Below are 24,504 nucleotides of genomic sequence, written 5' to 3'. Positions count from 1 at the left end.
TCTGACGCAAATATTTATTTGGTTGTAGCCATTTGTGTTATCTCAAGTATATTTCTGATTACTATAATTGCCTTCTCAGTCTTAAGATGGCAAAAATATAGAGATGAGGTCAATGACCTAAAGGAAAATTATAAGATCTGCTCCAACACTGGAGGTAGCTGGATGTATTCTCAACAAACCCAATACAGAGTATGTGCTAACTCAATGCAAGGAAAGAATGACTTAATAGTTTTCACACCAAACAGTTCCCAAGCAGCTGTCAGTGATGAAATTGCTGCACAACAAGGACTCGTGTAATTCTTCATACCAGGTAAGGGAACATGAAAAAGTTTACATTAATTCCATATACTACAGTTTAAAGGTTTCTAGAATAAGCATAATTATGCTCCATCAAAATATAACTTAAAGGGGTTGTCCTGTGAAAACTGATAATTTGTCATGCTGTTGGGGCTACGGGGAACATAACAGAGGTGCATCTGTCCCATTAATTTCCAGATCGCCCGGTGTCCTCTATCCTCTTCTTCAAAACTTTCACTAATGGAGTATGTAGACAGGAAATGACCAATCACATAGAAAGAATAGATCTGTATTCTATCTATGCTAAGCGATCACTTCCTGTCTGCACCTTGCACTTCAGTGGAAGTTTTGAAGAGGACAGTGCAAGACACCAGGCATCTTGGAAATTCACTGTGGTAGTAGAGTGGGACATATAAGTATACACCTTTATTATGTTACCTGTAGCCGTGGCAGCATGAAATTATTTTTAATAAGAGTTACAATATGTGGGCTGGCAAGGTATCTATTTTCCACTGCAACTTAAAGAGATTGTTTAGGCAAAATTAACTTGTCCCCTAACTACAGGATAGTGGACAAGTAAGAGATTGTGTGGGTCTGAACAGCAGTTTCCGGCTTACTTCGGTCTTTCTGGCGGTTTCATTGAATTGAAAAGATCCACCAGCAAGAGCTGAATAAAGCACTTCCAGGTTAACTTGTCTCTTTCCGGTGGATTTGAGACAAGTTAAGTTTTCCTGTAATAATTGTAGAAACTGATCAGAAACTTGATAGGCATGATAAACTTGACGGGCAATGAGTTTTGTATTTGATGAGATACTCTAGAATTGTTTCTTTTAGAAAACCTTAAAACATTTTATCTGGAATGGTTAATGTTTCTGACCAAAAGTTCTCTAGCTCAATATTTGACCCTTTTTAAATACTGATACCACATTTGCATTTCACCGCCATATATAACAGACACTGCTGTTATATGGTCAATAAAATGATTTTTCTATCAAGAAACTTAACTTGTTTTTAACAAGCTGTGCATAGGTCAATAGTCTTGTACTATGGTCAAATCAAATACAAGAAACTTTGTGATATATCTTATTAGACATAAATAATTCCTTCTTGTGTTTTAAGCATCCCCTCAACCCCCGGTTAAACTCTCTTTCAATACTGTCCTGTAGCTAGCTCATCGATCAAGTTAGAGGCATCCTAATAGAGGGAGGAGGGAAATGTGTGTCTCTCTCTACCTGAGTACACAGGCAGAGAGAGAGAGACAGCTCTGTAAGTGTTCCTACCCCAGGACTGTTTAACCTCTTAATTATAGCTTTATCATGGATTCCAAGTTGCTGCTTCTTTTAAGGATGTGCACAAAGACAGGATTTCCTCCTCTGTATATGCAAACACCATAGACGTTACGCTGTACTTACCAGTCTACATCTTGGAGATCTGATAACAGATTTACAGAATTACAGATTTAGCTTGCAGAGCCACAATATGGAAACAGTGTATAGTAAATACATAAAATATAGTATAGTAAATATATAGTCTTAGTAAAACTATGTTCACACAAGATTTTTGCCCTCCATTAAAAATTTTGGGATTAAAATGACATCCTTAATTTTGTTGTTTGGCCGCCCATTTCTAAGGCTGTGCCTAAGCCTATGTACACACAACGTTAAAAAGAAGTCTGTTATTGCCACAATGTAATTGACTTCAATACAATGCATTGAGGTCAATGGAATGACGGACGTCCAATGTGCAGTGTATAAAATGACGGACGTTGTCTGAGTGAATGTCTAAATAATGATCATGTCAATTATTTTCGGACATCTATTTTGAAATAGACCATCAGAACGTGCATTATTATGAAAGGTTTAAAGTTTGTATGTATGTTATCAATATAAAAAAAGGCAAAACAAAATCCTAAAGGCGAGATAATGCTTGGGCCTGAAGAAACAAGAATCCCTCAGGGCTCTTTGGTTTCATTGGTGGGAACAAACTATGTCAACTGCTATGCCACAAGAAGTTCTTGAAACTTACAGTAGCACTATGTCAAAATGTGCATTGGATGGAACCCAGTCAATTTCATAGAATGTGAAAGAAATGACAGTGTGTATGCTGAATCATCTATTTAAACCCCTGCCTGTTTGAGCCTTTTAAGACTTTAAAAACATGCATGGTTTAGTAAAATTTTTCCATGAGAACACAAATTTTATTGCTCCAAGGTATTATTAGAACTATTTAAAATCAGAATTTTGTCTTAATTTCTAATATTAAACCTAATGACCAATTCTTAGGTTTCAATTAATGGGAGTACACCTTGTGTCCATTACTGTGCCTCAAAAGCAGAATATAAAATGTATTGTCCAAATTAACTAAATTTTTGAAAATTTTAAAACCTGATGGTAAAATTTTGTAAAGAATAAGTAAAGGTACATTTATAACTTAAGCACTTAGAAAACACAGCATGCCAGAACAAATATAGCCATGTTTGCTTGTTTAACTGTAGGTTGAAACTTTAGGAAAGAGAATTGTTGAAATGATGTTGAGGTTGAAACAACCTTATAAAGATAAACAAAACAAAGACAATGGATGGACTAAATAAAAAATATTCTTTTTGTAAATGTATACAAATACTTTTAAATAGTCATGAGAGTGCCTTTGTTGTACATATCCATTTCCCCCATTTTTAGCAAATAAAGTATATTATTGTTTGTATAAGTAAATCCAGATTGGGTGTTTTATTTTGTGTTTTAATAAATTCCATATTTTTTATTCTCAAATATTCAAACTTTAAGAGGTCTCTTGTATCTACCTAATAATACAGTCTATAATATTGGATTTACTATATTTTTTCTAATATCTAGTGGGCCAAATATGGTCTATAAATCTGTTATGCCTATAAATTTATTTAGAAATGTTTTAATTTCACACCAAATTATTATTATGTGTATTATTATTATTATTATTATTATTATTATTATTATTATTATCTAAAAAACTATTTTTCTCTAACCTGGTACCTGTAATATTATAAATGATGCAGTATAAATGATAAAGTAAGAACATTAATTAGTTGTTCTTTTTTATTGTCTTCCTTTAACTAAAACCTCACAATAATCCATTGATTAGTTTTGTTAATTTTCTAAACATTTTAGTTATCTAATAGGCTTCTTATAAAAAAGTTGGAATTGTAAGTATACATTTAATTTTTTTTAATTTCTAAACTGTTATTAGTACATATGTCCACCCTTTATGCTATTTTCTTTATTTTTAATAAAACTTTTATAGTTTCAAAATGAAAAAATGTCAATGTTAATTTTCAATGTTAAGTTTTTTCAACTTAACTTAATATCTTTATTGAATAGTATATTATTGCCACAATGCTTTAACACATGGTTAGTGACCAGACAGCCACTGGGCCAAATAAAAGTTCTTTTTCCAATTTAATACTTAGTTTTAGGTGATGGGTGTAAACCTTTTGTCCAATGCCATGTTTTATGGTTACTAAAATATGTTGTCTAATGTCGTTACATAGTTAATAAACTTAATCTAACCTATAAACCTACTGCACTAAAAGCCCCATATTACTGGAAATAATAGTGCTCAGCTACACTTAAGGCAGTCAGACGACATCCTTGAATTCATGTCCAGTTTCTAAAAAAATATAGCACATATAAAATTACTGCTTTAATTATAAAGAATCCCCATCAGTTATGTTATCAAATGCTTCTTTCTTCTACATTTAAAGAATACCCCTTTTCCATGATTGTAAACTTACAAATTAAAAGATCATGAGAAAATCACTGTACTAAAAATTCTTATAGTTATAAATTTTAATCATCTCATGAAATTTTTTTTGTTTATAAACAACATTAAACTGTCAAATTGGCATTATTTTTAAATATATAAGTTACATTGTATTAAATTTAAAAAAGAGAGTAAAGAGTTACACTTTATTAGGAAAAAAGATTTAAATTAAAAAACAAAACAAAACAAAACAATGGTGATCTCAGGCTTAGCCTTCTTCATTTTATAGCCCCTCTACATTTTATAGCCCCTCATCTCCTGTCACCTCAGGCTTATATGATTTGCATCACTTTTTCAATATTTTTTTGTTTTTTTTTAATAGACATTTTGCGCCACGCTCAATGCATGCGGCTTACTAAAAAGTGGGCATGACTTTGACATAAAATGGCATAGCTTAACTATTTTCTAAGCACATTTATTGCATAAAACTAATCGACCTACTTGAAGGGGGAAGACTAGACTGTCTACTGATGTTCTAGATATTCAAACAGCATGAGGCACTGTTAAAGGGGTTTTCTGTCCAAAGCCAAGCAATAGTGACCTGTAACTGCAACACAGCTCCAATTCACTTGAACAGGAGCTGAGCTCACCTCTGCTACACAGTGAATGGAAATTGCTTCTAACCCCAGTCTCTGTGTGGTGCGGGCAACAAACAACTGATTGGGGGGTGCTGTGTGTCTGCTCTCTGATGACCAGTGACTGATATATGTATCAGTATGTTGTGGATCTGATATGTTACATCTATGTATTTTTTTGGCTTAAATTTCTAGACTCTTGCAGTTTAAATTTAATTTTGATGGCATATTTATATGTTTTTGGGGATGTTTTCATTGGTTTTATCACTGCCACTTTTAAGACAATCCATAGCTAAACTAATAATTTAGTAAAAATATTTCTTCTTTACCTTTGATGACTGTGCTCCTGTTAATGATATGACATCTCTTGTTTATTTATACTATTTATATAATGTAAAATTGGTGCTATAATATATTAAATACTGGTACTAAAACAGTAGTTACAAATAAAGAACAGAACTTAAGAATTATTTTTAAACGGTAATTTATTGTTTAGCTTAGACCTCCATTTTCTTCTCTTATTCACCTTTGTAGCCTCTCCAACCTTGCTTTTAAAACTATGGTGCCAAAAACTGTATTTTAATTTTCAGACTACCAAATAAATTACATTGGACTCAATATATATTTAGAATAACTTTTTTTTTCTTTGTACTTAGCTTGTATTTAGCTGGATATTACACGGCTTGCTAATCATAATGGGCTCATCATGTTTGGTGATACAATGTGTATAAAATATGGCGCATTTCAACAAACCTAAACCTATATAAATATTATTCAAGATCATCTTTAGATTACATATGCATGTTAACTCCAAAAACGACCACTTGGGTTTGATCCTACAGTGATATTTGCTATGATTGTCTCTTACTAATAGAATATATATGTGTACTGTATGTAGTTTCTTGAAAGTTTAGATCTAATATTACAAAACACCTAAAGCAAAAGGTCTTTAACTGATCTTTAATCATCATATCTTGAACTACATATCATATGTAGTAAAGTTACCTTATATCTTCAATGCTTATGTCTGAAAAGGCAAAAATGTGGAGAACACGTAGAGAATTTAAAGTATAATATAATACATGTCTGCTTATAAAAATAAGAAAGAAAATTTAAAATATAACAAGCTGCAATATTACTAGCAGGCACTAGATGGCATTACATACCAACATATAGCATACCAGTTATATATTTTCCTATAATTACCTTTGACGGAACATCTTGCAGCAGGAATTTCGGCCATGTTAGAATATTTCCATTTTTAGTCTGAGTAAGTGCCTTATTTATTGGAGGAATCCATCCTTTGCTATTTAAAGAAATGCTTAAACAAAACAAGGATTATCACCTCAAGAGTCGTCTGGTCCATTTTTTATTCCTTCTAATGTATTGGGATGTGGTCCTGAGTCAGCTGCATTACATCATCCCAGAGGAATCCAAGCATGGCACCTTTATCGGGAGAATTGCTCAGGATCTTGGACTGGATATAGGTGAGATTAATTCTAGAATGTTACATATTGTTTCTAGAGATGAGAAGGAATATTTCCAGGTGAATCTGCAGAATGGAATCTTGTTTGTGAAGGAAACAATAGATAGAGAAGTGCTGTGTCCCAATACACCCTTCTGTATTATCCCTCTGCAGGTTATTGTAGATAAGCCTGTGCAGATGTATCGTGTAGATGTAGAGATAGAAGATATAAATGACAATAGACCAGTATTTTCCTCCAGTGTGACTAATATAACAATATCAGAGCTCAGACCTGCAGGATCTCGTTTCCCACTAAAGGTGGCTGAGGATCCAGATCTTGGGACAAATTCTGTTATAAACTATGAGCTCAGTGCAAGTGATTCTTTTGCTTTGGATTTCCAGAAATATATGAATCAAATTCGATCATTAGAGCTTGTGCTGAAGAAATCCTTAGACAGAGAGAAGCAGTCTGTTCACAATCTGACACTTACAGCTTATGATGGAGGCAAACCAAGGCTAAGTGGTATTACCTATATTGTCATCACTGTGGAAGATGTGAATGATAATACTCCATCTTTTGATCAACCATTTTACCAATGCAGTGTGACTGAAAACGCTCTTAAAGGGACTTTGGTGTTTAAGTTAAATGCTACAGATTTGGATCTTGGAAGAAATGGGGAAATATCATATAAATTTAGCAACACAATAAAGGAGGAAGTGAGCAGAATTTTTAGTCTAGATAAACACACTGGAGAAATTAGAGTTAAAGGTGAAATTGATTTTGAGACAACTAATATATATGAAATTCATATTGATGCTATTGACAATGGAGATCACCCAATGGTTGGACATTGTAAAGTTCTAGTGACGGTTGTAGATGTTAATGACAACCCTCCTGAGATGACGGTGACATCATTATCAGTTCCTGTTCCGGAGAATTCACCAAAGGGAACAACAGTCGCCATCATCAGTGTCCATGATAGAGATTCAGGGCCAAATGGGAAAGTAAGCTGCTATATCTCTGATAATTCTTTACCTTTTAATATCAACCCAGCATTTATGGGAGATTTTTCTTTGACTGTCAATGGACCACTTAATCGGGAGATAAAGGATAAATATGATGTTGTCATAACTGCAAAAGATGAAGGTTTTCCATCACTGACTGTATCAAAAGCTTTAAAAATTGCTATAAGTGATGTCAATGACAATGCTCCTCAGTTTTTGCAGTCAGTTGATGCAATTTTTATCAAGGAAAACAACCCACCAGGTTCCCATATCTACACAGCCTCGGCTTCTGACCCAGACATTGGCCAGAATTCGTTTATTACATACTCAATCATTGATAGTTCTATTGATGGAATCCCTATATCTTCCTATATGTCCATTAATCCAGAGAACGGGAAGGTATTTGCTTTAGTTTCCTTTGACCACGAACAGATGACATTTTTCCAATGTTATATAAAAGCTACAGATGCCGGCCTACCTCCACTGAGCTCTAATCTGACTCTAAATATCTTTATTAATGACATCAATGATAATGCTCCCACATTTTCTCCCTTTTATTCAACTCTGACAATAAAAACTCCAAAGTCGGCCCAACCGGGACAACTTGTAACTAAAGTGAGTGCAACAGACTTGGATTCTGGATACAATGCATTGATGTCTTATCATTTTAAGGATTTGACTGGAAAAGGACCATTTGTTATTTCTCAGCAAACTGGCGAAATTCGTTTAAAGCGTCAAATTATGGAGTCAGATAATGATGAGTACAGATTAGTGGTAGTGGCTCAGGATCATGGAGAACCGGTCATGACGGCACTAATACAAGTTTATGTTTCCTTGGTGGAATCTGGAGAAGAGATAAAGTTTGATAACCAGGATTACAAAAAGGATTCTGAGGAGTTTTCTGACGCAAATATTTATTTGGTTGTAGCCATTTGTGTTATCTCAAGTATATTTCTGATTACTATAATTGCCTTCTCAGTCGTAAGATGGCAAAAATATAGAGATGAAGTCAATGACCTGAAGGAAAATTATAAGATCTGCTCCAACACTGGAGGTAGCTGGATGTATTCTCAACAAACCCAATACAGAGTATGTGCTAACTCAATGCAAGGAAAGAATGACTTAATAGTTCTTACTCCAAATAGTGCTCAATCAGTTAGCAACGAGGAGCATGGCGTTCTACAAGGGTATCAGGTTAGTGATTTTAATTTTTTGTAATGTTTAACTACTGAACAATTACAAACTTTATACATTAATTGTATTATATAATAATAATAAACAGTTTTCTGTTATTATGGCATTTTTATGTTTGATAAATATTTAAATTTTTGGAATATTCTTTTCAAATTCCCATGTTATTTATACAAAGCACTGAAAGAAATCGGCATTCTTCAAGCATTGCTTTCACTCTAACTGTTATTTAATATAAATGTGTGTTTTGATATTTATTTGCATAATTTTTTTATATTATTAGAGGCCCTGTGTTCATTTGATTCATTTTTTGCTATAACCTATTGTGGGTTAGAGCTTTATTTTTCGGATTTAGACTAGACCATGTTCTGTGCCACATCCAAAGAGTTGAATAAACTGTAGCTGCCACCCATAGGAGGAAATTAATGCACAATATTCTTTAAAACGTCATTTATTGAAAATGTAATTACAAGAATAAAGTATATAGGTAAGAATTGTTTTGCTGCTCACCATAGTTCTATACATTGTGTTTGGTTGCAGTTTATTACATGAACATTATGGGTTTTTTTTTAAGCTACCTTCATTTTGACTAAAAAAAACTGCAGTTTTTTTCTAATGATGGCCGCAAATAATGATCATCATCTTTATTTGTGGCCATCTTTAGGTGTTAAAGTAACAGCCATCCAAAAAGAAAATGATAACTAAAAATGAAGAGAAAGAGTTATTGTACCAATTAAAATTGTGCACAGAATAAGTGTTTGCATAAGGTATGGCAGTTGTATGAAATAGCACTTTGAAAATATATATGACATAAGCAAGAAATGAACACCATGTTATACTGGTTTATAGATGTGAGTGACTCATCTTATTGCCATTTTTGAAGGTGTGTCAACCCCCTATTACACGGCCCGATCTATAGGAGGAAGAGATCGCCGACCTGTCAGATCAGCACTCACTTCCTCCTCATTCCCTCAATTAAAAGAAAATGTTAGGAGAACTAAATCACAGTTACATTCCAAGGACAGGGGCAATGCAACATGTATAACAGTTTGGCTAGTGGCATAAACTATGGCTTGATTTTTAAAAGTAATATATCATGAAGCTTAAAGTATGTGTGGTAATCGATTGTTTTCTTTAGGATACCTACAATATATTTTGAAATATTGAATTTACGGTAGAGACTCCCAAAGGTGCAATTGTTATTGGGTAGTGTTCAGCAAGTATGCTCGGTCGAGTGTAGCACTTGATTGTACAGTACATCAACTGTAAAATGTGTAAGCACTCGCGGATAGGGTCCTCTTCTCCCATGTACCAGTCTGCTATTTGCCTTTATATGTAATATGTTTTTGATCTTGGAATGTTCCTGTTTGTTACCCTAATCGCTTGTATAGTGCTCTGGAATTAAGGGTGCTTTATAAATAAATAAATAATAATAATAATAATAATAATAATAATAATAATAATTATTATTATTATTATTAATAATAATAATAATAATAATAATAATAATAATAATAATAACAATAATAATAATAATAAAATGTCTTGCACAGCATCTTGTAAAACCTAAGGGCATTCCTCTCTCTTGTCCACTCGGCATTGGCTGCGGTACAGGTTGTATATATTTTTAGTCCCCTCTGGAGTGGGGCTGGCATTTGTTTGTACCTCAGCCTGTCTGTTTATAGGGGAAGGTGGCAGTTCATTATGCATTTATGAACCTTATTCTGCACTGTCTGCACTTTGCCTCTACATACAGTAATTGATTATCCTTTTCTTCTCCTTTACTGTGGGAGTTGGGCAGTCTACTGGCTGCGGTTTAGTGGACATAGAACTTTAGTGTTACTTATCATGGCATGCACTAAATGTATCTGTTTTTAATGTTTTTATTGTTTGTTCTGTACTTTAATAAATTTGATTCTTTGTTATACTGCATTGGGTGTGCTGTTTCAGTACTTCCTAATAATATTATACACAAGGTAAACAAAAGAAAATTAGTATTATGTACAATATATAATGAATAATACATTAATAAAAACAAATAATTAGGGGTCATAATCAAATGTTAATTCTAAGGTACTCGGTAAAAGAAATGATAAGAAATCATAACAAATTGTAAAATATTTTTCAATAAACGTCCTCAGACTAAATTTTGCATTTAAAATTATAATAAAGTGAATGAATAAAAGCATAAACACCAAAAAATGTCACATAAATAGACTCTATGTAACCTAAAAATTGAGCAGTAGATGGCACCATACACCTACTAATAGCAGGAAGGAAGGAGGAAATGAGATTCCCTGTGCTGTAATGTAAATCTTGCCATAGGGATTCTGGCCATGCTAGATTTTTTTTTTTCCCATATCGTCGTTCTTCATTCTGCAATAGTGCCTTTATTTCTAAAGAAATCATCGCCTTTACCTTCTCTGATTTTAAGAAATGTTCAACCAGAGACGGGATTATCAAGCAGGGAACAGACTGGTCCATTTCTTTTTGTTACAAATATCCTGGGATGTGGTCGTGAGTCAGCTGCATTATATCATCCCGGAGGAATCCAAGCATGGCACCTTTGTTGGGAGAATTGCTCAGGATCTTGGACTGGATATAGGTGAGATTAATTCCAGAATGTTACATATTGTCTCTAGAGATGAGAAGGAATATTTCCAGGTGAATCTGCAGAATGGAATCTTGTTTGTGAAGGAGACAATAGACAGAGAAGTGATGTGTCCCAATACACCCTTCTGTATTATTCCTCTGCAGGTTATTGTAGATAAGCCTGTGCAGATGTATCGTGTAGATGTAGAGATAGAAGATATTAATGACAATAGTCCAGTATTTCCATCCAGTGTCAATAATTATGAAATATCAGAAATGAAACATGCAGGATCACGTTTTCCATTAAATGTTGCTACTGATCCAGACCTGGGAACAAATTCTATAACAAACTATGAGCTCAGTGCAAGTGATTATTTTGCATTGGATTTCCAGAAATATATAAATCGAATCAAGTCATTGGAGCTTGTGCTGAAAAAGAATCTAGACAGAGAGAAGCAGTCTGTTCACAATCTGACCCTTATGGCTTATGATGGAGGCAAACCAAGGCTAAGTGGCACAACACAGATTATTGTTAAGGTGGAGGATTTTAATGACAATGCTCCTGTGTTTGATCAACCATTTTACCAATGCAGTGTTACTGAAAATGCTGTAGAAGGAACATTAGTGTTCAAGCTGAATGCCACAGATCTGGATGAAGGAAGAAATGGGGAAATAATGTACAGATATAGTAAAATGGTGTCTAGGGAGGCAAAGGAAGCATTTAGCTTGGATAAAAATACAGGAGAATTACGATTAAAAGGCAACTTGGATTTTGAAACAGTAAATATGTATGAAATTCAGGTTGAAGCTGTTGATAATGGAGACCTGCAGCATGTTGGACATTGTAAAGTTCTTGTAAATGTTATAGATTTTAATGACAACCCTCCGGAGATGACGGTAACATCATTATCTGTTCCTGTTCCCGAAAACTCACCTCAGGGGACAACAGTCGCCATCATCAGTGTCCATGATAAAGATTCTGGGTCAAATGGGAAAGTCCATTGTTACATTTCTGAGCCTTCACCATTTAAAGTAAATCCAGCTTTCATGAGTGATTTTTCTCTGACTGTGAATGGACCTTTGGATCGAGAGGTAAAAGATGAATATGAAGTTACAATTACTGCGAGAGATGAAGGTTCTCCATCTCTTTCTACCTCAAAAACTCTGAAGATTGATATAAGTGACGTCAATGACAATGCTCCAAAATTTAGCCAGTCAGTAGACACAATATTCATTCGGGAGAACAACCCACCAGGGTCTCATATATATACAGCATCAGCCTCTGACCCAGATATTGGGCAGAATTCTTTCATTACTTATTCCATTCAGGAACGGACAATTGATGGGGTGCCGATTTCTTCTTATATTTCCATTAATCCAGAGAATGGGAAGGTCTTTGCTTTGGTATCATTTGACCATGAACAGATTGCATATTTCCAGTGTCATATAAAGGCCACTGATGCTGGACTACAAGCCCTCAGCTCTAACCTGACTCTAAACATATTTATTGAGGATATTAATGACAATGCTCCTACATTCACCTCACTTCATTCCGCTATAACAATTAAAGCTTCAAAGTCAGCAGAACCCGGACACCTGATAACTAAAGTAAAGGCCGTAGATCCAGATTCTGGATACAATGCGTTGACGTTTTATAAGTTAAAGGACCTTGGAGGATCGGGAAGATCACTATTTATCATTGCACATCAAACTGGAGAAGTTACATTAAAACGGTCATTTACAGAGTCAGATAATGATGAGTATAGATTACATGTAGTAGCTCAGGATCATGGAGAACCAGCCATGACAGCAGAGACACAAATTGTCATATCTGTGGTGGAGTCTGGAGAAGAATTAAAGTTTGATAATCAAGAGACAAAGCGGAGCGGTGATGAGTTTTCTGATGCAAATGTTTACTTGGTTGTGGCCATCTGCATCATAGCCAGTATATTTCTTATTACTCTAATAGTGTTTACTGTTTTACGATGGCAAAAATATAGAGATGAGGTCAATGAACTGAAGGAAAGTTACAAAGTCTGCTCCAACACTGGAGGGAGCTGGATGTATTCCCAACACACTCAGTATAGAATAAGCTCCAATTCATTTCGACCTAAAAGTGACTTAATAGTCTTCACTCCAAATAATTCTCAGTCACCGGGGAATGAAGAGCAAGTCAATCCACAAGGGGCCATATTAAACTCAACCTATCAGGTAAGTCAAATAGAAGAAATTACTTTTTTTAAAAGTTTTTTTGAAGTTCTTGTTTTTTTTATCTAAAATTGTGTTAAAAAAACAAACAAAATAATGTTAGACAAAAGGAAAAGCTTGGATCACTGAGTTTGTGTAGTTTTTTTTTGGCTTTTTGTTTTTAGTTCAATCGCTTCATGTCATAATTAAAGTCATTACGCTTTACTTAATTTATAGCAAAGAGGATAACTGATTGTTGTTTAACCAATAGGATCTTCACTTACAACGAGATCAAAGGCCAAATGGTCATGGCCTTTATTCTCCCAATGGTTGGAGCCCAACAAATCAGCTGGTTGTTCCCTATTTTTTGGATTTGCATTAATGTTCTATTTTCGGATAACCCCAATTAAGCTAGCAATATAGTAGCTTTTCAAATTCAGGGGCCAAGACTGTGAATCACAATGCAGTAAAATTTTAAATGGCAAATCATTACTAAATATCATTTCTTGTTTTAAACATTATCCTCACATCTCTATTAATAATAAACTTGCTAAAATTGTCAGGGTAATTTCAAACAACTTCCTTTCATCATCGTCAGTATTGACCACTAGGTTTCTCCCTGCCTTCTGCTGTCCAGTGCCTGTTGTTAGGGAATGTCTGTCTCTAGTAACAGCTAAAATTGCATAAATTCTGATACAGAGGTAGACATCCTGGCATATTCAGAGCTATGTACCTGTAAACTGACCCAGTTAGCCTGTTTAAAATTATTCACATCTAAAGGTAAATAAAAGCTTTCATATCATCTCTCTCCACCCATAAAGCTTTGGGCAGCTGTCTTTTCTGTAAATATCAGTTATCAGTGTGACAATGTTATGTCCACCTCACCCTTCCTATTTTATTATTAATGTATTTTTATTAATTTAAGATAGAAAAAAACATAGCAAGTAGCCGACAAAGATGGCCAAGGTATAAGTATAAAACAATAAGTGCTTTGTGTTTAACCCCTAGACAACCTAGGACGTACGGGTACACCTTGGCCGCCTGTCACCAGATGATCCTAGGTGTACCCATACGTCCTGAGTTCCTGATGTACTATGAAGGGCGCTCCAGAGAGTCCCTTACCGTTAATGACCGGCTGCACCGATCGCACTGCAGCCTGTCACTAATGCCTTAAACGCAGCAATTAGCTCCTGTCACTTACCAATTGGGACCCCCGCAGTGTGACTGCGGGGGTCCTGATCGCCATGTTGGATCGCTGGAGGTTTCTTAACTTCCTCCGTGCATTATATACGGTAGCATGCATAATTGTCCGAAGGTGATCAAAACATCTATAGAAATATAGTATTAATGAAAACTAGAGATCATGGTGCAAAAAGTGACTTCCCATAATGCCCCATAGGTAAAAAAAATAAATAAAACCATTATAAGAGTCACAATAGGGCCATTTTATTAATACTTAATTGCAAAAAAAAAGAATTAATAAAAAAATAAAATAAATAAACATTACAGAATCTGCATAAATCTGCATATTGTTGTGTTCGGGCTGACCTATAGAACAATGGTATCATGTTGCTTTTACCATATAGTACATATTAGACACAGGAACCCCCAAAAGGTACAATATTGAAAAACAGAAGCCCTTACAAGGCCCTGCAGATAGAAAAAATGAAAGTGCTACAGCTCTTAGAAGGGGAGGCGGAAAAAATGAAAATGCAAAAATGAAAATTGTCATGGTCATTTGGGTCATTTTGGGCTAGGCATTCCAGTGGGTTAAAAGGTAGTTCACAAAAGCTCTCACCCTTCATTTTGGCATCTCAGGAGCAGCAACAGCAGCAGTTTAAAGCATTAGAGTAATATATATTTTTTTAAATTCTGTTAAAATAACACCTTGTAAAGCCATTTCTATAGTAACTTATATTAGTAATAGAGATGAGTGAACCAGGTTCGGGTTCAAGTCCATCTGAACCCGAACGATCGGCATTTGATTAGCAGGGGCTGCTGAAGTTGGATAAAGCTATAAGGTTGTCTGGAAAACATGCATACAGCCAATGACTATATCCATGTTTTCCACATAGCATTAGGGCTTTATCCAACTTCAGCTGCCACCGCTAATCAAATGCGGTTCGGGTTCGGATGGACTCAAGCATGCTCAAGGTTCGCTCATCTCTTATTAGTAACTTATTATCCTTTTACATACTATCGATACTAATGTACTTTGTAAATTATCCTCCAGCACAGAAAATTGGTAACAAATTTGCCCTTTTCATTTAATATTGTGTTACATTAAGTAAGTGTACAAACTGTATAAGAAAATATGTGAAACAAGTAACAAATTGTTAGATAAAAAGAAAAGAAAGGTCCATTTTTTTTTTTTTTTTTTTAATTTGAGAATGTAACCTATTAACATTATGTTAACTATTTTAACATTACAGAGGATCAGTTTATTTAGTTGATCTAATTTGGTCTAATCCCAAGTTTCAGGACCTATGGAATGTGTTAAGAGGAGGCAATTTGTTTCTTTTATCAAATTCGCAAAATTTTAACTATTTATTCTTATAAATAATTACTGATACTTGGCTTCTTCAGCCAATATCTAATAAAAGCAAAAGCTGATCATATAACAATGAAGTAACATTAATGGATAGATTTTTAACATTTAAAAGTTTATATAATGTATTCCTTCTAGCCAAATAAAAAATGCTTCATAAAAGATCCTTGTAAACAAAAATAGCCTTTATCTTTTCCTTTTCTTTGTCATCTTTTGGCGAGGTCATTTTTACATAGTGTAAACCTAGCCTTTGGGTTTTTGGAGAACTTAGTTCAGGTATTAGCAAACTATTAGGTGGTGACTTTTTGGTAAAATGGTTTTTATGATATACTGAACAGAAGACTTGGCATTTTAGGCACAAGATTTATTTTAGTTACAGTAGTTATATTGTATCTCTAAAGTTTCTCTAAAGTGTTAAACAGCCGGCCGCTGGGCTGCACTCAGCCCGTTCCTGCAGCCGATACCTCTGTATCGGCTGCAGGCACGTTCTTTTTTCACAATTGATTTGCGGGCACAGCCGCCGGCTGTGCCCGCAAATCAATTAGCTATTCACTCCAATGCAATGTGCAGCCGCGCTGCACATTGCGTTTTGTGAACAGCTGATGTTTCCAGACGCTGTTCAGTGAACAGTGTCCGGAAATAATGGACAGGCACATTATTCTAACGCCCGTTCTAAAGATCGGGCATTAGGATAACGATGTCTGAACACAGCGGGCAGCATTGCATTGACTTCAATGCAATGCCGCCCCTGCAGTAAAAAACGGACGCTGAGGCAATTGCAATCAGCGTCCGTTCTTTACTTCAAAAGAACGGTGTGTTTTAATATATGTGAGCTTATACATTTTGGGGGAGCCTAAATATTTCTGGGAAAATGCTTTGTCCAAAGACGAAATGCTTGGTTTCCATGTATATCAGACCTAATAATACTCCACTGGTTACTACATAGATAGCTAGAATGGGATGTATTTCTAGTATAGACTAAAGAAATCATGTGGAGCAGCAAAATATTCTAAAGGTAGTTTCTAGAAGCAACAATTTTAGGCAGTATTTTAGACAACAATTTTAGGTGAAAATTTGAGAGTCTTTTTTTATAATTATGGCCATAATTATCAAAATACACCAAAGTTTTCACAAAAACTAAAGCTGTGTGAACATAGCCTAAAAATAAAAAGTAAAAACTGTAAAATAGGTATAAACAAATTGCCTTTTTTATTTAATAATTTGTTATATTAAGGTATGTGGAAAAGCGACTGTAAGTTCACTCCTCGTTTAATAAAAATGGTTATAATTCTAATACTGACAAAAAATAGTTTTTGTATACCTATTTTATGGACTTTTTTGATTTTAAAGTTTGTGAATATTACAAAGAACTACTTCCTTTATCGCAAAATTTATATAATTAGCTTAGGATCTGTATTCTTTAAATTTCTTAATAAGATATTAGGTCCTGTGAAATCTATTAAGAGGAAAGCAATTCTTTTTACCTTCCTTTGAAAAAACTAAAAGCCTTGAGTAAAGACAAGAGACAACATTCTTTTTTCTAAAGGCAAAAAAATAAACCAAAACTGCAAATAAATAGAATGTCCTAAAAAGACCAAATTAAAAAAATCACTGTTTTGCTATGGGCTATGGTATAATTTGGCATCAATATTGATATTTGTGAACTTTTTAAACAAAAAAAATTACACCTAGAATAGATCATGACCTTTCCTAATAATGATATCAATTTTATTTGTATTATCAATGTAGAACAATTTGGAAAGTTCAAAGTTGACTTTAAACCTTTTACAAATAATTGTAAATATTTGCAAACATTGTAAATACTGCATTTTCTGTTTTGACATACTATACTTTTCTTTCAAGTGGAAAGAACTTAGATAAATGTTTAAAAAAGTTTTCTATTTTAAAGAATCTGGGAGGAAATTCATAAATATTTAGAAATAGACCTAGGGGTAAATTTATCAAAAGCTTTGCACCTATTATTAGGTGAATGATTTTTCTGCAATCTTTGTTTTGTTTTATTTATGAACCAGTATTTGGCTATGTTTACACAACGTCAAAAATTTTAAAAAGGCGGCCGATTTTCATATTTACAATAGCGTCCGTTTTTGCCGAGATTTAACTGACTGCAATGCAATACATTGAATTCAATGTGAAGACGGACATCCAATGCACACAGCGTATTGAATAATGGACGTTTTTTCCACGGGCGTCAAAATAATGAACATGATCATTATTTTCGGCTGTCTTTTGCAAAAAGAGGACATTTTTTATTTGTAGTTCACACACAATTTTCCTTTTGTCACTGTTCTGTCTCCGTTTTTACTATTAATTTTAATGGACTTTTCAATTAAGCCATGTTCAATTAGTAACTATAACTAGAATAATGTACCAACAGCCGTCAGTGCACCAAGGGGAGGTCAGGATGCCAAATAACATCCGTTATTTTAGACTGAAAATGACGGACTTCATTTTAAACAGGGATGAAAAGACGTGTGAACATAGCCTTTGACAGGCAAATTCTTTTTAGATGCTATTTTTAATCTACCTGTTTTGAGTATTCACCCCAAAATTTGCACCCAATTAGCGTAAAATTTGCACCCAATTTATCATTTGCAGCTTCTTAAAAAGTCACAAAGACTGGTGCAACTTTTTTGCAGCCTTTTCACTTTGACACAATTACTATGACAGGCTCACACATTTTCACACATTTTTTCAGCTCCGTTAAAAATGACGTCTTTCATTTTAAGTCTAAAATAACGGACGTTATTTAGCAGCCTTACCTTCCTTTAGTGCAATGACTGGTGTTTGTACATTATTCTAGTTTGGGCATCAAAAGGAAAAAGTATGCCAGGACACTCACCAGTTTACGTGCTGTATTCTTTATTATGCAAGGTGTATCTTCATTACAAATAAAAAACAGGCAGCGGGGTGGGTGCTAGCACCCTCCACAGGACAGCTGTTTCGCGTTTCCATGCTTTGTCAGTCTACCCTCCTTCCTGCTCGACATAGATAAATACACCTACTGGCATGACGTGTAGGAAAGTGGGCGTTACAATGGTTAAAAACAATGTATTAAAAACAAGGACAAGACAATTTTTCTATACAATGTTGTCAAAGAAACATATTCAAATCTATACGGTCATTCAGACCCAAATTACCTTGTGCTTCAGTGATCATAATTAAACGTGCCTCTTTTTGTAACAATGTTTTATTAACATCTATGTTGCTTGCATTAGAGACTCGTTCTAGACCCATACATTTTAGGACCGTAATGTCACCTTTATGTACTTCATTTACGTGCTGTATTAATCTTGTTGCACCCTGCCCTGTGCGGATGGATCGCATGTGCTCATAAAACCGCCTTTTCAGGGCCCGCATGGTTTTTCCCAAATAAAACAAACCAGAGGGGCATGTTATTGTATAGACTACCTGTTTGGTTTTGCAGCAGATGAAATCTGTAACTCGATGTGTGTGACCTCCCGGTGTAACTGCATGCGTCTCAGAAAAATAATTGCACCAGTTGCAATTACCGCATCTGTGATTACCTTGTAAGGGATTTTTTGCCAACCAGTTTTTTTGATTTTTATTTTCTCTGTTTTCACTCAACTTACTATGAATTAAATGGTCCTTGATGTTTTTTGTTCTTCTAAAAGAGACCATTGGTCTCTCAGTGTACATTTTTGAAAAAAGAGGATCTTGCTGTATCATATACTAGTTCTCATTTATTGTCTTTTTTACCACATCAGCTATGGGACTGTATTTAAAAGAAAAGGCGAAATGTGATCCTGGATCCTCTGATCTCTTATTTTTTTTGTTGGTATTTTTTGTACCATCAATACAACTCCTATCTTCTTATATGAACCACACTGCATGGAGGTGGTAGTGCCGGTAGCTGTTTCTTCCGAAGACATTATTCTAGTTTGGGATTACTAATTGGACTTCAGGTGTGGCGTAATTGAGAAGTCCATTGAATTTAATAGTAAAAACAGAGAAAGAACAGTGAAAAAAGAAAAACTGTGTGTGAACAACTAATAAAAAACGTCCGCTGTTTACAAAAGACATCAGAAAATAATGATCATGTTCATTATTTTGACATCCGTGGTAAAATACATTGTGTGCATTGGACGTCCGTCTTGCCATTGACTTCAATGTATTGCTATTGCTGTAAGTTAAATCGTGGCAAAACGGACGTTTTTTTAAATAGCGAAATAGTCCGCCTTTTCTCTATTTTTGATGTTGTGTGGACAAAGCCACAGAGTGACTCTTCCATAAATCACACAACATATATTGGAACAAGATAAACACCAATATATTAGAATAGTCACACAAATGCCCCCCCTAGGGTAATTTAAAGAACAGTTTACATTTCGACTAACAGAAAAGTAAATTGCAAGCAAACTAGAAGATCTTAAAACAAAACTAAACTTCACAGTGCTTAGGCAGATCTATTAAAAGCTTTACTAAAGGATGTGGTTTAATTTACCAATTGTCAATATTGCTATGTTTAAGCATATACATTGTTAAACATGAAAAATACACTTTACACCAAGAATCCATCAAGTTTTTTGTTGTATTGTATTTGTTTTATCAATGTAGAAAAATATGGAGATATCTATTGAAGCTAAAATGTAGATAGTTTAGTTTTTCTTCCTTGTTTTCCATATTACCTATTATATAGGATGTTGCAGCTGTCAAAACAATCTCATTGTATACAATTACTTACATTACACAATAGTTTGACTTTAATGTTTTTTTTTCTTTGCTCTCCTACAAATTTGGGCCTTCTTAGTGATTTTTTTTTTTATAATGAAACTTAGATAAAGGTTTTTTTCACATGTGTCAGGCCAATTCAGAAACTAAAATACAATTTTCTATTTGTGATTCTGAATTTTTTGTTTATGTTGTAAAAAGCACTTAGCTAAATGTGTACAAACCTTTTTTAAAATTTAATAATAATTTGGTAACAAATGCATAAATGGTTTAATGTTTACCTTGAGCGATTTCAATGGTATATAAACAGTATAATTTTTTTCTAACTACAACACCTTATTATATTTTTTAAATGGGAGAATAAAAATAAAAATGTTAACAAGTAACTGCTACAATAACAAACAGAGCAATACAGTGTACATACCTGACATGCAGCCTAGGAATAGAGCAGTAGATGGCACTCTATACCAACTAATAGCAGCTTTGACAAAGGAAATGCATTTCTCGATAGTTAAAGGAAATTCTTGCTCAAGGGATTCCGGCCATGACAGATTTTTTTTTCCCCACTCCCTGCACTCCTCCATCTGTATTAGTGCCTTTATTTCTGGACAAATCATCACCTTTGCCTTCTCTGATTTTAAGAAATGCTCAACCAGAGACAGGATTGTCAAGCAGGGAGCAGACTGGTCCATTTCTTTTTGTTACAAATATCCTGGGATGTGGTCCTGAGTCAGCTGCATTATATCATCCCGGAGGAATCTAAGCATGGCACCTTTGTTGGGCGAATTGCTCAGGATCTTGGACTGGATATAGGTGAGATTAATTCCAGAATGTTACATATTGTCTCTAGAGATGAAAAGGAATATTTCCAGGTGAATCTGCAGAATGGAATCTTGTTTGTGAAGGAGACAATAGACAGAGAGTCACTGTGTCCAGATACACCCTTCTGTATTATCCCTCTGCAGGTTATTGTAGATAAGCCTGTGCAGATGTATCGTGTAGATGTAGAGATAGAAGATATTAATGACAATAGTCCAGTATTTCCATCCAGTGTCAATAATCTTGTAATATCAGAGCTGAAAAATGCAGGATCACGTTTCCCATTAAATGTTGCTACTGATCCAGACCTGGGAACAAATTCTATAACAAACTATGAGCTCAGTGCAAGTGATTATTTTGCATTGGATTTCCAGAAATATATAAATCAGATCAAGTCATTGGAGCTTGTGCTGAAAAAGAATCTAGATAGAGAGAAGCAGTCTGTTCACAATCTGACCCTCACAGCTTATGATGGAGGCAAACCAAGGCTAAGTGGCACCACACAGATTGTTGTTAAGGTGGAGGATTTTAATGACAATGCTCCTGTGTTTGATCAACCATTTTACCAATGCAGTGTTACTGAAAATGCTGTAGAAGGAACATTAGTGTTCAAGCTGAATGCCACAGATCTGGATGAAGGAAAAAATGGTGAAATACTGTACAGATATAGCAAAATGGTGTCTAGGGAGGCACAGGAAGCATTTTTCTTAGACACATACAAAGGAGAAATAAGAGTAAAAGGCAAATTGGATTATGAAGCTGTTAAAATGTATGAAATTCAGGTTGAAGCTATTGATCATGGAGATTATCAGCATGTTGGACATTGTAAAGTCCTTGTGAATGTTGTAGATATTAATGACAACCCTCCTGAGATGACGGTGACATCATTGTCAGTTCCTGTTTCTGAAAACTCACCTCAGGGGACAACAGTCGCCATCATCAGCGTCCATGATAAAGATTCTGGGTCAAATGGGAAAGTCCATTGTTACATTTCTGAGCCTTCACCATTCAAAGTAAATCCAGCTTTCATGAGTGATTTCTCTCTGACTGTGGCTGGGCCTTTGGATCGAGAGATAAAGGATGAATATGAAGTTACAATCACTGCAAGAGATGAAGGTTCTCCATCCCTTTCTACATCAAAAACTCTGAAAATTTACATAAGTGACGTCAATGACAACGCTCCAAGATTCATCCAGTCAGTAGACACAATATTCATTCGGGAGAACAACCCACCAGGGTCTCATATATATACAGCATCAGCCTCTGACCCAGATATTGGACAGAATTCTTTCATTACTTATTCCATTCAGGAACGGACAATTGATGGGGTGCCGATTTCTTCTTACATTTCCATTAATCCAGAGAATGGGAAGGTCTTTGCTTTGGTATCATTTGACCATGAACAGATTGCATATTTTCAGTATCATATAAAGGCCACTGATGCTGGACTACAATCCCTCAGCTCTAACCTGACTCTAAACATATTTATTGAGGATATTAATGACAATGCTCCTACATTCACCTCACTTCATTCCGCTATAACAATTAAAGCTTCAAAGTCCGCAGAACCTGGACACCTGATAACTAAAGTAAAGGCCGTAGATCCGGATTCTGGATACAATGCATTGACATTTTATAAGTTAAAGGATCTTGGAGGATCTGGAAGATCACCATTTATCATTGCACATCAAACTGGAGAAGTTACATTAAAACGGTCATTTACAGACTCAGATAATGATGAGTACAGATTACATGTAGTAGCTCAGGATCATGGAGAACCAGCCATGACGGCAGAGACACAAATTGTCATATCTGTGGTGGAGTCTGGAGAAGAATTAAAGTTTGATAATCAAGAGACAAAAAGGAGCGGTGATGAGTTTTCTGATGCAAATGTTTACTTGGTTGTGGCCATCTGCATCATATCCAGTATATTTCTTATTACTCTAATAGTGTTTACTGTTTTACGATGGCAAAAATATAGAGATGAGGTCAATGAACTGAAGGAAAGTTACAAAGTCTGCTCCAACACTGGAGGGAGCTGGATGTATTCCCAACACACTCAGTATAGAATAAGCTCCAATTCATTCCGACCTAAAAGTGACTTAATTGTCTTCACACCAAATAATTCTCAGTCACCAGGGAATGAAGAGCAAGTCAATCCACAAGGGGTCATATTAAACTCAACCTATCAGGTAAGACAAATAAAAGAAATAACTTCCCCCCCCCCAAGTCTTCTTTAAGAATATCATATGAAGAATATCTTGTTGTTTTTCACATATAAAAGTGTTTTAAACATAAACGAAATAATGTCTTGAAAAACGTAAAACCTGGAATGACTAAGCTTCGTTTAGTACTTTAGTATTTTCATAATTTCTGCTCATAATTTAAGTCATTGCGCTTTACTTATTTTACAGCAAAGGGATAACTGATTGTTTTGGGTTCAATGGATTGGACCTCCATCAATACCGAGCACAAAGGCCACATGACCATGGTCTTTATCCTTCCAATGGTTGGACCTCAACCAATTAGTTGGTTGTTCCTTATTCTATGGCTTGAGGTAGCAATATAGTAGATTTACAAAGTCAGGAGCCAAGAGTATGAATCAGAATACAGGAAAATGTTTAATGGTAAATCAGTACTTCATACTGTTTGAGTTGGAGGGCTCGCACACCTCCGCTCTCCACGCCTCTCTGCTCAAAGAATTGACATGTCTGTTGAAATGGCAGCTTGCAAAGCCAGTGTATTAGTAAACCTTTATACTCTTGCATACCATTCATACTAATGTACTTTGTAAATCATGCTCCAGCAAAGTGCTGCCTATTAATTTTAAAGCACTTTAACAGCCTTATGTTATGACTAGGAATGAGCGAATTTACAATACTAGCAAAGCGTTTTTTTAGAAGGCTTTTCTGTCAGCTTGTCAGCCAGCTGCCTTTGAATGCTTTAAGACTTGAAGAAGTTTCCCAGGACTGGATCCAGCTTTTAAAGGCATCCGGAGCAGCACAGAGTTCAAAGGCAGCTGGCTGACAAGCCAATGGGCGAGTTTAGCAAAGTGCTTTGCTTCTCTATTACTGTAAATTCTAGTTATGACAAATCAAAAAGGAGTATATGTTGTGCTCTAATTGGTTAGATATGTAAGGAAAAGGAAGTCTTGAATGTATTACATGCAAAAATCCAAGTTCTGTCTCTACATCCTCAGAGGTTGTGAAATATTAGAGCACAGTGGAGGGTGACAGGATTGTAGTAAAAGCACTAGAATCACCTTGTAAAATAGAATGCAATAAGGCAACAGATGCTGCCTCTAAATAATGTCTCTG

At 35.0% G+C, this 24,504-nt stretch overlaps 1 protein-coding gene across 1 annotated transcript; it reads left to right on the top strand.

Annotated features, from left to right (window-relative positions):
* Positions 1-21,012: 21,012 nt before the first annotated feature.
* On the top strand, positions 21,013-23,616 carry LOC138781968 (protocadherin alpha-3-like). The gene is made up of 2 exons (XM_069956799.1): positions 21,013-23,379; positions 23,602-23,616. The coding sequence occupies exons 1-2, from the start codon at positions 21,013-21,015 to the stop codon at positions 23,614-23,616; spliced, it is 2,382 nt and encodes a 793-aa protein (XP_069812900.1).
* The last annotated feature ends 888 nt before the right edge of the window (positions 23,617-24,504 follow it).

Source organism: Dendropsophus ebraccatus, chromosome 1, assembly GCF_027789765.1.
Source record: "Dendropsophus ebraccatus isolate aDenEbr1 chromosome 1, aDenEbr1.pat, whole genome shotgun sequence".
Taxonomy (NCBI): Eukaryota; Metazoa; Chordata; class Amphibia; order Anura; family Hylidae; genus Dendropsophus; species Dendropsophus ebraccatus.
The sequence above is the reverse complement of the archived record's forward strand: the minus strand, read 5'-3'. Positions and strand labels throughout refer to the sequence as shown.